Here is a 15,846-nt window from a genome sequence, read left to right on the forward strand (position 1 = left end):
GCCATTCATAAGGGGGGGGGGAATTGAATTTCTATCAGATTTTATCACTACGTTTACATGAATCGATTTTTTTTAATCTATTTTTTGTGTAGTCTTTTTGTATGAAGGTAATGGGGCAAGAAAACCCCTTTAGCCTTTTTTTTTTTATTTTTTAAATGTCAAATATGTTGTTACAAATATTATGGCCAAATTACCTAAGTGTCCAATGCAATCAAGGAACCAAGGAACATGCTCGTACCTTGCCAGTACTAAAGCAAGGACAGGGTTGCCACGTGTCAGGGAAAACCTAGAAAAGTCGGGGAAAAATCTCTCGGACTGTTATTATAGTTAAAATTTTTCTGAATCATTTTCGTGCAACAAATACGTTCGAAAACTTAAAGTGTTAGTGACATAATTTTCGTCACCCACAAACTTAAAATGCTAAAAAAATCCTTGAAAAATCTAGTTTATTATGATATGTTTACTTTTGTATTTGGTTTCGTAGAAATTTGTAAAATTGCAATCAAAGTTTTGTGTTTGGAAAAGGCCTAGTTAAAATTTTGTTTCGCTTGATGACGTAGTAAGGAGAAACTTTCACTCTAGATGTCGCTCACGTGACGCCTGTTAGTGTCTCAGCGCCGCGTTAAGCCTAATTTATTCAGACTCGCGCGCAGAGATAGTTCTATATTTTCTTTGCTCGCGCGCGCGCAGCATTAGTAGACTCGGGAGTCTCGGGCGCGCGCGCTTGGCTTTTCCGCGAGATGCCGTGAGTGACGTAGCAAGGAGAAAACCCGCCAAAAATCTTCTCCGCAAATTTGCTTTTGGCCCCCAAATTTCAAGTTTTCAAAGTGTTTTTTCCCGTGTTTTCCTTCATATTTAAATATTTATCAAGCATATTTTTGGAATCAGAAGAGTTTAAACTCTCAAAAAAGTAAGGTTTTCTTTAGATTTGAGATAATTTTTAAATCACGTCGCTATTCCTTTAATGTAGATCTAGTTAGTTTAATTATAAGCACTTAAAACGTGCTGTAAACGTTTACGCTTTCGGCCTAAAAAAAGGTCAGGGAAAAACCTGGAAAAGTCAGGGAATTTGGTTCTGAATATTCCGTGGCAACCCTGAAGGAATACATTAGCACTATCAAGGTTGGGCCCTTACTGAAAAAAACCTCCTCTAAAAAACGTCTTCAGCCCAACCTAAGACGTGTTTTCGAGGTGGAATTTTCGGTAAGGAAGGCTTTTAAAGATAATGTCATTACATGTGTTCGATGATTTATGCACGGGGAATTATTGCTTTAAACTTGGCTGATTTATGTGGAAAAATTCATATGTAAATCATTACATTTATCTAAACAATAAAATGATATGTGGCGAGATGACAACTTTACAATTGACAAAATGTTTCGCGATGTTTAATTTTTTGAAAAAATTACTTGGCAGAATCACCGCTTACATTAAAGGGGCTGTTCAGACTTCTTGGCAAGCTACGATCTGTCTAGTGGGTCTAAGAACAGAGGGAAGGGGGGGGAGGGGGCTGGAGGAGCCGTTTGTTTACAAAATAACTTGGGAGAATTACCGTTTGACAAAGTGTTTTGGGAAATATCAATCCTTTGACAAAATAGTTCATCAAAATTTCCACTTAAACAGGGACAAACCTGGAAAACTAAAGGAAATATGTGGGAAACTCAGGGAAGTTTATGGGAAAAGTCAGGGAAATATATGAGAAAAACCTAGAAAACTCTGGGAAATATCCGGCAAAAAAACCTGGAAAACTCTGGGAAATATATGGGAAAAAAACCTGGAAAACTCTGGGAAATATATGGGAAAAAAACCTGGAAATATATGGGAAAAAAACCTGGAAAACTCTGGGAAATATATGGGAAAAAAACCTGTAAAAACTCTGGGAAATATATGGGAAAACTCAGTTGTATGAGCCCTGTTTAATCAAAACAACTATTGACAAAAATAAAGTTAATTATAATAGGAACATACGAAATCATACGTGCAATATGGTTTGCAAATAAGTTTTGCCAGTCAATTGTGAGTGCAATTCAACCTCTTTCTAATCTGCAACAGACTTAAAAGCTTGTAGATCTGTTCAATTCAGTGATCATTCAGTTCCAAACCTTCACGAAATGCTCGCACAAATTACGGGCAACCCTAAAGCGCGGGGGGAGGGGGCGGAATTACGTCAGCAGAAGAAAACATAATTTATCATAATATATGCAAATAAATAGTTTTACTGAATATGAAATATGATTAAACGATTTCTTGTGTTCCTTTTCGTTTTAAGGTGAATGATGGCCACAGGTGGGATATTGTTCTGGATGCACTTGGTCTTCCAACCTCTTGCGTCAATTCCAATTTGGCTCTACGACAACTGTACATTCGGTAAGTCACAAATGTTCATGTTCATTATTTGTTTTGTATCTGTATGATAGAGAACAACTTCGGATTGATCGATTTTTGTACAACAAATGAAAACGTTGATATAAATTAAGGCTGTTAATTCAGATTTAAGTCTGTGTTCATATTTTTCTCGAGCACAGAGTTAATCATAGATAATTGTGGTTAATTAATTTGTTATTAATATAAATGCTTTGGTCTCGCGACTAAATTATGGGAACATTCCAGAATGATTTTGGACCAGGCTTTTGTTTGAAACTCGGGGAAATTTAGAATTCATTTTTAAATTCAGTATATTTTGTGAGTGAGGTTTGTAAGTTTGCTCTGAAGCGGTTGCTTTAATTATAAAAAGCACTCGCGTTCCTGTTACTGTATATATATGGGGAAAAACATGGAAAACACATTGAAATGTATAGGGGAAAACTCGGGGAAATATTTGAGAAGAAAACCTGGAAAACCCCTTGAAATGTATGGGGGAAAACATGGAAAAGTCATTGAAATATATGTATAAGAAAGCCTGGAAAACTCATTAAAATATATGGGAAAAACCCTGGAAAACTCGGGGAAATATATGAAAAAGCCTGGAAAACACATTGAAATATATGAAAAAAAAGCCTGGAAAACTCATTAAAATATATGGGAAAAACTCGGGGAAATATTTGAGAAAAACCAGGAAAACGCATTGAAATATATGGCAAAATCCTGGAAAACGCATTGAAAAATAAGCCAAAATCCTGGAAAACGCATTGAAAAATATGGCAAAATCCTGGAAAACGCATTGAAAAATACGGCAAAAACCTGGAAAACGCATTGAAATATATGAAAGAAAAAGCTTGGAAAACTCATTAAAATATATGGGAAAAAAGCTTGGAAAACTCATTAAAATATATGGGAAAAAAAGCTTGGAAAACTCATTAAAATATATGGGGAAAAAAGCTTGGAAAACTCATTAAAATATATGAAAAAAAAAGCTTGGAATACTCATTAAAATATATGGAAAAAAAGCTTGGAAAACTCATTAAAAATATATGGAAAAAAAGCTTGGAAAACTCATTAAAAATATATGGAAAAAAAGCTTGGAAAACTCATTAAAAATATATGGAAAAAAAGCTTGGAAAACTCATTAAAAATATATGGAAAAAAAGCTTGGAAAACTCATTAAAAATATATGGGAAAAAAGCTTGGAAAACTCATTAAAAATATATGGAAAAAAAGCTTGGAAAACTCATTAAAAATATATGGGAAAAAAGCTTGGAAAACTCATTAAAAATATGGAAAAACTCGGGGAAATATATGAAAAAAAGCCTGGAAAACTCATCAAAATATATGGGAAAAACACTGGAAAACTCGGGGAAATATTTGAGAAGAAAAGTAGGAAAACGCATTGAAATATATGGGACTAATCTGGAAAAGTCATTGTAATATTTAAAAAAAAACCTGAAAAACGCATTGAAATATCAACCCACGCACCAGATAGGTCAGTCGGACTTGTACGTCATTGTGCCAACAGAACTGAAGGCTTCTTTTTGGCTGAGACATTAAAGGTCCTACCATGATGGCTATTTGAAAGTGCTTTAGGCTATTTTCTAGGGGGGGGGGTGGGGGTTCTCAATGTCTTCTGAAGACGGAACATCCGGTTTGTCGATCCAAAGACGTTAACTAGGGCTTCAAAGTTACCAGTCCTCCAAAGTTCTCTTGTTTGAAGTCATGTCTAACGTCCTTGTTGTCCACATACCATCCGAATGTTCCGTGCTTTGAAAATAAAATGTGGTTAGACTGAATTTTTACCTTGACTTTTGAAAATGTGTTTGTTATCTACGCATTCTTGTTTTGAATTATGGAAACAGTAGTTACCAAAATTCCCATGATTTGCTACTGATAATTTTACTGAATGACTGCTAGATAGTAAAAATCGAGCAGTGTGTAGTCAGAGTTCATGATAAAATTGATATCATGTACAAAGAGAAAGACGATTGCTAAATATGTCTAAAAAACCGTTATATTTATACATGGCAAGGATAGATTTAATTTTAGAAGTAGGAATGGAGAACGGTTAGTATTTACTTCAGTCCGACTCATAGACCACCCAGTATAGAGCCCCTCCCTCCAACACGTAACGAAAAATTTAAATTATCTTATACGGGACTTACGAGGTTACCGCCCCCTTTTTTGAGAGTTGTTCTGCCAAGGCTACAGAGCGCGTTCGACGACAGGCAATGTCAGCCACTAACTAAAGGCTGCCGACAGGTTATGGCAGCGCCCACAGAAAACCTCTCGTAAATCCCGTATTGGCTCATTTAAACTACGTTTTGATGACGTTGCTGACGGTGACGGCGAAAAATACGCAATTCCTTTTTACCTCTGTTGCTATGACCCGCCTCTTCTTTCATGCCCCCCCTTCCACGGGAAGGGGGTCCGGGACTTTGACGCGCGCCCAGATTACTCTGTTCTCCATTCCTACTTCTAAACTTAAGTCTATCCCTGTACATGGTGACCACTATTCCTATATTTTTAAGTTCTTCTGTTGTCACCCTGTCTATATATTTTGCAACTTTCAAATATTCCATATTCAGACAACTTTGTTTGATGGACTTTTAAACTGTTTAAACAAAGCCTACAAAGATAGAAGGCTCTAGCGATTCGAAGTCATACTTATTTAACGTATCTTATAAACTTATGGTTTTTGCAAATGAGAAAATCTGGTAGAAGTTTTCATATATTATGTTGATTGATTATACGTTGTCTAAATGTCGAAAAATGTCGAACTTGAACTTTGAACTTGTATATATTCAAAAATATTGGTGATACGGTATACCGTGATAGAAATCTCTTGAAACTCTTTAAGGTCATAGCTCTGACTATGCTTGAACAAGAATGGATGTATACACGGGATCCACTCTTGCTTTAATTTTTTTTTCATTAAATTTTAATTAGAAAGTCAAATGAATGACGTTAACACATAAATTAAATTTTTTCCAACGATTTATTTGTTTTACTACTGACTGAGGTTCTAGCTTTCCAATTCTGTTTTATTTTATAAGGGAGGTCACGATGTACAGGGTGTTTCGAAAACCGAATTACAGCAGGTTCTATGGGCGATTTTGAGTCGAAAATGTTCTATGAAAATTTACACTTAGTGAAACCGTTTTCAAGTTATGATTAGTGTGTTTTACAGATGGCCCATTAAATTTAAGTAATAAACTGAAAGACTGTGCTAATTTAGTCAAAGGTTAAAGTTCAAGAAGCGATATCTAGTTTACTAGGGAGAAGATATAAATTCACGCCACATTTCCAGCTTCATCTCCACTCCAAACGTAGGCCCGGAGTTAATTACAACCTACTACCAACATATCATTGGTTCTTGAAAACTTGAGTAAAGCTTTGTCCACATTGAACTCGCGCTCGCGTGTTCGCGCCATCGTCTATTCGCATCTTCGCAACAGATCACGAAAAACATTTGCACTTCTGTCCTGATACACGCAAAAATTTTGCTTTTCCCATTCTGAGAGCCAATAAAGTTTGAGCAATCATTGCGCCATCTGCCTGTCGATGGCGACGTTGTCCAAAGAGAAAATCGGAACTAATCGCCCCAGCCTTCTTCTCGTCTGTGATTGGTGCTTTTCTCGCGAAGGCGCGAAATTCTTGGCCGTGTCTCAAGAAATTTGTATGTTCGCGAGGTGAGGACGCAAAGTAGCGAAAACCCTATGTGGACAGTAGCGCGATCTTGCAAACAAGCAAAGCGAAGATGCGAACTCGCAAAATGTGTCAGTCTGGACAGGCCTTTAATTACAACCTACAACCAGCATCTCATTGGTTCTTGAAAACTCACGTCAACGCGACGCGAATGACGAAAATTACAGTCATATTTTCCGACTGAGGAGAGTGTGGCGAAATAGACCAGCGGCCTCCTTTTGTATTTTGAAAGGGGGACTGGGACTAAGGCGCGCGAATAATTAGGCATCTTACACCTTCTCCCTAGTAAACTAGATATCGCTTCTTGATTGTAACTTGTAAACGATGACCAGACGACAAAATGTCACAGAACAACACCCTGTATAAAATGTACCGGTAGGTATGATTGAGCGTTACTATTAATGTTAAAATGTCAGGTAGGCGGGAAAGTCATATTTTATATAAGGCTTCTGCTTTATTAAACCAAACCAAACTGGTTCGTGAATTTGAGGTGTTCTTTTAATGACTCTGAACGAACCAACGAGATTTGCTCTGCTTGAAATAATATTGATCCGAAAATTTGAAACGACCCAAGCCCCCTCGTGATTATCCGATCCGGTTTGCTAATGTTTACACATTTTTTCAAGCGTGCAGTTTGAAAGAGAATCATACCCTTTGTTTTCCCATTTATATTTTATAATAAGCCTGGTTTGGTTTTCATATCCGCTTACACGGAAACTTTAGCATTTTACCGTGAAGGAAGAACAACTACTTTCTTCAAATCTAAAATTGCAAAACCGTTATTCAATGGGGATTCGCTGTTGTAGATCGTTGCAACTTTGCTTTGTCTGTTTATCTAAGTGTGAAAACACATTTTTTTATTAGGAAAAGGGTGGTTCAAAGGTTGCTAATATAGATACGGAATTTACAGTTTTGGTTTATTTGGCTGAAGGACTAAACTTATCTGTAATGTCATATACAGACACTTGGCAGGTGGAGAATTCTGGGCTTGTGTATGTACTGTTAGCTTATTAGTTTTCGGGACACCTGGAAAAATGGATGGAGTTTGTTCTTTCAGCTTTGTATCGACGTTGGTTCTTGTATCGACATTGGTCTTCGTATTTTGCCTTTGTATCGACGTTGGTTCTTGTATCGACATTGGTCTTCGTATTTTGCCTTTGTATCGACGTTGGTTCTTGTATCGACATTGGTCTTCGTATTTTGCCTTTGTATCGACGTTGGTTCTTGTATCGACATTTGTCTTCGTATTTCGCCTTTGAATCGACTTTGGCCTTCGTATTTTGCCTTTGAATCGACGTTGGCCTTCGTATTTTGCCTTTGAATCGACGTTGGCCTTCGTATTTCGCCTTTGAATCGACGTTGGCCTTCGAATTTCGCCTTTGAATCGACGTTGGCCTTCGTATTTCGCCTTGAACAGACGTTGGTCTTCGTATTTCGCCTTGAACCGACGTTGGTCTTCGTATTTCGCCTTGAACCGACGTTGGTCTTCGTATTTCGCCTTGAACCGACGTTGGTCTTCGTATTTCGCCTTGAACCGACATTGGCCTTCGTATTTCGCCTTGAACCGACGTTGGCCTTCGTATTTCGCCTTGAACCGACGTTGGCCTTTGTACTTCGCTTTGAATCGACGTTTGGCCTTCGTACTTCGCTTTGAACCGACGTTGGTTTTCGTTTTTCGCCTTTGAATCGACGTTGGCTTTCGTTTTTCGCCTTTGAATCGACGTTGGCTTTCGTTTTTCGCCTTTGAATCGACGTTGGCTTTCGTTTTTCGCCTTTGAATCGACGTTGGCTTTCGTTTTTCGCCTTTGAACCGACGTTGGCTTTCGTTTTTCGCCTTTGAATCGACGTTGGCTTTCGTTTTTCGCCTTTGAATCGACGTTGGCTTTCGTTTTTCGCCTTTGAATCGACGTTGGCTTTCGTTTTTCGCCTTTGAACCGACGTTGACTTTCGTTTTTCGCCTTTGAACCGACGTTGGCTTTTGTTTTTTCGCCTTGAACCGACGTTGGTCTTTGTTTTTTCGCCTTTGAATCGACTTAGTTTGTATATTTGGATGTTTTCTATTTCAAACTGCGTTTAAATTGTAATTTGCTTTGACGCGTTCCATTTCCGTTTCAATTTCTACATAAATTTCGATCTATCCGCCAGTTGTCGAGTTTATACTTTGTTTCGATTTATTATTTTTAATCAGCTGCTGTTAGTATTTTATTACGAATTGATAAACCTCTCACTTAGAAGCGTTGCAGCATTCGCATTCGTCGTTCAATCTCCAAACCAAGAGCTCTAGACGACGATTTTAGTGGCTGTTTGCTTTCGAGTACTTAGCCCAGCTGTCACTAAACCCATATGGGCCGCTGGGTACTTATAACTGAACGAGTAACACCTGGCTTCATCCTTGAACAAAGATGAGTTGCTTCTATGTCATGTTTTTTTGTTCTCCTTGTTTTTGAAACCCTAAGTTCTTCCACCGCGTGGTTACCGATTGAGCGAGGTTAAAGACAGCGTAGTGCAACTTTCACTTAAAACGTAGACACGAGCACTGTATTGGCTTCCCCATAATCCTCACTGGCTGTCTGATACCAACGATCCTTTTAGTCGATGAGCCGGTGAAATCCCTACTGCCTCTACTCTACCCCCGTCTTCGGGGCTCACGTGATTCCATATCGCCCCTCCCTCGTTTTGGGCTCATAACCCTCTTTCGCTTGCTTCAATGTGTTTTATTTTTGTGGCTGGGCCGCAGCGCGGCTAGCATCCCGCAGAAGTCAAGGGTAGGAATTTCTTCCCTTGATCAGTTCAGTACTCGTTTCGTTAGTGTTCAAGTTCGCCGCTAGGTAGCCTAGCGAACGGCGGTATCTGATATTGGGAGTAACGTCGCTCATAGGGTGTCGTTGACCTTACGGTTAGGCCTCGGCTTTAGGGGATTTTTTTGAAAAGCCCGAAGATGCTGGCCCTAAGCGATTTGATTAGAACTACTTGGGAAGCCACGCTCTCGACCTTGAGTTACTGTATTATTTAGAACTAGCTAAATTATTTCTAAATGGATCCGCCCGTATGGAATATCTGCACTATGTTGATTTTTAATAATTATATATTTTTACAACAATTCATATAAACATTCATTGCTAGATTAGCCTAGGACTTCTTTGCAGACTTATTGGGCTTGGGGGTTCGCGGACCCAACCTTGTTTACCTTATTTACTGCCCAAAAAATAGTTATTAATTATTTGCAAATTTTAATCATTAAAAGTGATATCAGAAATATATCACGTTACACGAAGTTCACTTCAATAATGGTTAGTACCGTGGACATCATCTATGAAGAGAAAACCCGAAAAAAAAACTTTGCAATAGTGAAGAGGCGTGAATTTTTTCCCCCTCCCGACGCGTGCTAGTCGCGAAGAGAAAAGTTTTCCCTCTCGAGAGAGAACTGTGATAAATGGTCACTGCCAAGATAATCTGACGTTTCCTAGAAACGGCGGGATTCAACTGTATTTCGCGCAAGTGAGAAGCCGCTGCATAAGATACAACCATGATACGATTGTAAGAAAACCGGTTTTACGCACATTTTTCTCACTACGCGTCGGTAGTGTTTTTATTTTCACCTCTCTGCCTCGCTGTTCGGGAGGAACGGTACCGTTTCTAGCGGTCTAGCCTATAAAAATACTTCATAGATGATGGCCGGCGCGAGGTAGGGAGAAGTGAACTTCGTGTAAGGTAATATATTTCTGGTGATATTGTTAATGCTTCGTTTCGAAAAGAAAATTATTACTTTTTCCTTATCTGTAGAGGTTTCACTTTGACTAAATTGTGACAAGGACATTTGTTTTTTTGTCCTACGTAATGCTGAATATTTCGAAAGACAATTTGTTGTTCAATAATTAACATTTTATTTTACCGATTTCGAGAAAAACTGGAAAGTCAAAATGATCTAATGAACCTTTTTTAATCGCAATTTTGATCACTTGAATTTTATACGATGTGACGTGTTTGTATATCGTCACGACTAATGGAACAATACCATAATTAAATCGAGATCAAATCTATTGTTGGGATTTATCGCGGACTTAATTATAAATTATTCTGTGTTAGTCATGATTGAATTTTATTTAATCCTAATTATTCAGTAATTTATTTTAACTCGTTTGATTAGATTAGAAAAATAATTATTTAATGCTGTTTAATTTTACTTAAACAGTAAAGTCTTAATTAAACATAAAACTGAATTTTATCTATAACGCTTCAGCAGGGATAGATTTAATTTTAGAAGTAGTCATGGAGAACGGTTAGTATTTACTTCAGTCCGACTCATAGCCCAGTATAGAGCCCCTCCCTCCAACACGTAACGAAAAGTTTAAATTATCTTATTGGCTCACTTAAACTACATTTTGATGACGTTGCTGACGGGGACGGCGAAAAATACGTAGTTCCTTTTTACCTCGGTCGCTATGACCCGCCTCTTCTTTCATACCCCCCTCGTCCCGGGGAAGGGGGTCCGGGAGTTTGACGCGCGCCCAGATTACTCTGTTCTCCATCCCTACTTCTAAAATTAAATCTATCCCTGGCTTCAGTCAATCTCACATATATTTGTGGAAGTCGTTTGTTAGCTATTCTTAAGTGTATGTCAAATTGACTTAATTATTAAATTTAGAATAACCAATATTTATTATATGTCAAAGGTATCTCAATAATTTTGAACGAACCATTTTAAAAGATTCCATTGAACTTTTTGCGTTTTCGGTCGAGTGAAAACATGGCGATTGGTTCATTTGCAATTTCAACAAAATGACTTAAAATATTTGGCATAAGGTTACGTATAGTTCTAATCCGATTACATTGGGTTTTAGATGACATCGCTATATGTCATCAACATTCCTGAAATCGAAAGATCCCCATCAACACGCTGCGGCACGCAACTCGTTTTGAAATATTCCGTAATGTATTAAATGGATATAATATTTTGGTATGATGTCGAAGAATCGTGATCATCGAAGCACGGTTGACGACCTCCCACTTATAGTTCTGTTTCACGGATCTTTCTTTTATACACCTCCGTATCTCTTTCTTTGTACGAGATAGTAAAAAGGATTACTTACTTCAGGACGAGGGGTCGGACGTTCCCCATTTTAATGTACGGGCCCCGCGATTTTGAGGTTTTTATACCAGATTTTGAGATTTTATAAAAATCTTGACATTTTGTTGGGGATTTAAATTTATTTGGAATTTGATTTTGAAATTTAGAATAACTTAAGATTTTTCAGATTTTTAACGAGATTTTGGGATTTAGAGAGAGATTTTGTAACTTCGCCAGAGATTAGCAGATTTACTTTTACACTTCCGAGGTTCAAACGGATGTTTCGAGGTTTTTAAATTATGATATTTTAGCCTGAGATATTTTTAGATTTTGAAGGGAGATTTCGGGGAATTTTTAGATATTGAAGCGAGATTTCGGGGAATTTTTACATATTGAAGCGAGATTTCGGGGAATTTTTACATATTGAAGCGAGATTTCGGGGAATTTTTACATATTGAAGCGAGATTTCGGGGAATTTTTACATATTGAAGCGAGATTTCGGGGAATTTTTACATATTGAAGCGAGATTTCGGGGAATTTTTACATATTGAAGCGAGATTTCGGGGAATTTTTACATATTGAAGCGAGATTTCGGGGAATTTTTAGATTTTGAAGCGAGATTTCGGGGAATTTTTAGATTTTGAAGCGAGATTTCGGGGAATTTTTAGATTTTGAAGCGAGATTTCGGGGAATTTTTAGATTTTGAAGCGAGATTTCGGGGAATTTTTAGATTTTGAAGCGAGATTTCGGGGAATTTTTAGATTTTGAAGCGAGATTTCGGGGAATTTTTAGATTTTGAAGCGAGATTTCGGGGAATTTTTAGATTTTGAAGCGAGATTTCGGGGAATTTTTAGATTTTGAAGGGAGATTTCGGGGAATTTTTAGATTTTGAAGGGAGATTTCGGGGAATTTTTACATATTGAAGCGAGATTTCGGGGAATTTTTACATATTGAAGCGAGATTTCGGGGAATTTTTACATATTGAAGCGAGATTTCGGGGAATTTTTACATATTGAAGCGAGATTTCGGGGAATTTTTAGATTTTGAAGCGAGATTTCGGGGAATTTTTAGATTTTGAAGCGAGATTTCGGGGAATTTTTAGATTTTGAAGCGAGATTTATACACTTTGAAGTGAGATTTCCAACGAACTGTACAAACGTCCGACCTCTCGCTCCAGGGTAATCGTCCCCCTCTCTCTTACAACTGGAACATTTTGGAAAGAACTTAAAAGAACCCCCGTAAACTTCTAGCCCCCCTGAAAAGCTATTTCCTTATGCAGAGAAGCATTGTTAGCTAACCGGTTTTATTTACACCATGATTTTCAAATGAAGCTATATTTTCGTTATCCATTGTGTGCCTCTGTCTCTGCATTATCGAATACATTCTTCCGAAGCTTTAGTTTTGTTTTGTAGGGAGCATGAAGGGTTCAATGAAGTTGTTTTTACTTCTTGCTAAATAATGGGTTCAAAAGCGTTCAGAAAAATAACAGCAGAACTGTCGTTGACAGAAGATACCCAATTAATTCGATGGTTTTTATTTTGTATTTTCTGAATCTACCCCCCCCCCCTTTAATTTGACCTGCAGTGCTATTGTCCAAAGTTTTAGCCAATTCAAGAAAGGAACTTAAGCTAGTTAACAGTTGTGACGTCATGCTAGCAAACATAATGGATAGAATGAGAGGTTTTGATTGAGGGAGAAGCTAAGATTCGTGATTTCATTTTCCTGGCCATATTGGTGGATTGAATGCGGAAGGAAAGTTGAAACCCACCAATATGGCTGCCACAACCGTTGTGACGTCATGCTAGCAAACATAACGAATAGAGCTTTTGATTGAGGGAGGAGCTAAGATGCGTGAGATCATTATCACGGCCATACTGGTGGGTTGAATGCGGAAGGGAAGTTGAAACCCACCAATATGGCTGCCACAACCGTTGTGACGTCATGCTAGCAAACATAACGAATAGAATGAGAGCTTTTGATTGAGGGAGAAGCTAAGATTCGTGATTTCATTTTCCTGGCCATATTGGTGGATTGAATGCGGAAGGAAAGTTGAAATCCACCAATATGGCTGCCACAACCGTTGTGACGTCATGCAAGCAAACATAAAGAATAGAGCTTTTGATTGAGGGAGGAGCTAAGATTAGTGAGATCATTTTCCTGGCCATACTTATGGGTTGAATGCGGAAGGAAAGTTGAAATCCACCAACGTGGCTGCCACAACCGTTGTGACGTCATGCTAGCAAGCGTAACGAATAGAGCTTTTGATTGAGGGAGGAGCTAAGATGCGTGAGATCATTTTCCTGATGCGGAAGGAAAGTTGAAACCCACCAATATGGCTGCCACAACCGTTGTGACGTCATGCTAACAAACATAACGAATAGAGCTTTTGATTGAGGGAGGAGCTATGATGCCTGAAATCATTTTCCTGATGCAGAAGGAAAGTTGAAACCCACCACTATGGCTGCCACAACCGTGGAGGGTGTGATGTACTACTTAGTGAACTGAAAGCTCTCTATTTACGAGGCTTCTATACTTAATTGATTAAACCATATCTTAATTAAGAAATTTCCGCTGTTCAAATTTTTCACTTAATTTAGGTTTAACAGATTTGAGGCGATTTTTGTCGATTTGAATAGCTTTATCCTTATCGATAAATTATTGCATTTTTTGTTTTTTTGTCAATATTTATTTATAATTTATGTTCAGGATTTAACAGCAAGACGCTATTGCACAGTTCGTGCAAACACGTACATAAATATCTGGGATGTTGATTGGCTCGCCTTCAGAAATGTATCTTACAAGGAAGTGTTTACAAATTATGTTTGATATAGTTCTGAAGTAGTTTTCTTATGAATACTTTTGCAGAATAGAGTGCAGGCTTTTTGGAATTCCTTCATTTTCGTGAATTTGTTATTCTCCATAAGGAATGAATGTTCTCTGAAATAGAACTTTACATTGGATTCTGTCCAAAATGTTTTTTAATGTCTACGCAAATAACTCAGCCACAAATAGTTTTAAACATAACTTTTTCCTAACAATTTATCGATGACAAATATTTGAAATATCAGTTTTGCCTGAGTTGACAAAACATTTTCTGTATAATTAACGAAATTTTGTAGAGTAAATTAAATGTAGGCGAATATCATTAACTTTTAATGAGTTTTTTTTTTGGTAACTCTGTTTTTGTTATGTTAGAAAACTCTTGCGCTTATATATTATGATATTGTTTTCACAGCGTTTCAACCGCTGTAATAACATTGAATTCGTTTTCAAATACGTACATGTTATTTCCAAAGGCGCGTTTAGATCAGTCAACTGAATTTTCCATGGTATTTCGGAAATTTGGAAAGGGTCCCGGGTTTCGGCACCACCTAATTACAACGTTACGGAATACTAGCTGCAAATGCACCCGACGTTGCCCTTCAGCCCGTCGGGGCATTTTTATTACTTTTCAATGAGGGCAAATCGAACCACAAACGGTATACGGCCCGTCTACAGGAAACCAGTGTACTAGACATAGGGTGAAATCGCTTGGAACGTGCACTTAACGTTATTCCATAAAGGTTTTTTACATTTCTGGCCGCCATTTTTGAAGTTGGCCGCGGATAAAAAATTCTTTCTTAGTGCGTACCTGCTACCTAAGAGTAACGTACCTTCAAATTTTCAGCCGTCTAGGTAGCCTTTGATTATATCCTCAACTGAATTATCCATGATATTTGGGGAAGTTTCCAGGGTTTCGGCACCATCTGAATACAATTTCATGGAATATGGTTAAATTGGCCATATGTCTAATCAGCGCCACTAGCGGACGGTCTGAGAACTACTCCCATAGAGACTAGGTATATTTAAGAGGGTTTGCAGAATCATAGCCAGGTGGCTCGAACGCCGCGCCATCTGACGGAAATTCTGCAAACCCGCTTAAATATACCCAGACTCTATGGGAGTAGTTTTCAGACCATCCGCTAGTGGCGCTGATTAGACATATGGCCAATTAAATTATATTATGACTTTATTCAGCTAAACTTATTCGAATTTTATCCATATTAAATTTATTTTCAGCATTTTTTGAAGTTTATGTTCCCGTTCCCGGGTTTCGGCACCATTGAAATACATTTATTTGCACACTGAAAAAAAAACTCGTGAAAGTTATCAGCGATCACATGAAAATGAACATTTCATACATTTTTGACGCCTAAAATAATAGCCTATTTTCAAGAATATAGGTTACCGTATTTTTAATCATGAAACCATTGATTAAAAGCGAAATAATCTTGCAATATACCAAACGTACATAAGAATACAATGGACTAAGGCTATTATTGAAGCGATATTATATGAAGTATATATATAAATATTTCGTTGAATCAATTTCCAATTTGGAAACCCGTTTATTCATGTCCTCGACCCTAAACAAAAAGAATGGTCTTACTAACGACAATACACGGGTATCGCGTGCATGACTCATTATACCAAACAATGTATTTATATATGTTTGCTACAAGCCGAAAATTGAGGCTTTTAATATTGTAATATAAATTCGAATTTTATAAAAGAATTAGAATGTACTAGCGAGAATGACATTACGGAATTAATATTATGGCCGAAACCCTGTGTACAATTGTAATCAGCTTGAGAGCGCGCGTACGACGGTTTCTAGGATGCGATACACTACGCTACTGACCCCGGGCTAGCCTCCCACTGAT

General features: G+C 37.7%; 1 protein-coding gene across 2 annotated transcripts in view; it reads left to right on the top strand.

Moving 5' to 3' along the window:
• Bap170 (Brahma associated protein 170kD) overlaps positions 1–15,846 on the top strand; it is a 44,412-nt gene that overhangs the window by 3,761 nt on the left and 24,805 nt on the right. For both annotated transcript variants that reach the window (XM_089856971.1, XM_089856972.1), the window contains exon 3: positions 2,270–2,367. In XM_089856971.1, the coding sequence (XP_089713097.1) occupies positions 2,270–2,367 (98 nt within the window). The remainder of the gene's footprint in view (positions 1–2,269; positions 2,368–15,846) is intronic.

This window comes from Phalangium opilio, unplaced genomic scaffold (assembly GCF_054372755.1).
Source record: "Phalangium opilio isolate 3A_F unplaced genomic scaffold, DU_Popi_V2 ptg000217l_1, whole genome shotgun sequence".
NCBI classification, from domain to species: Eukaryota; Metazoa; Arthropoda; class Arachnida; order Opiliones; family Phalangiidae; genus Phalangium; species Phalangium opilio.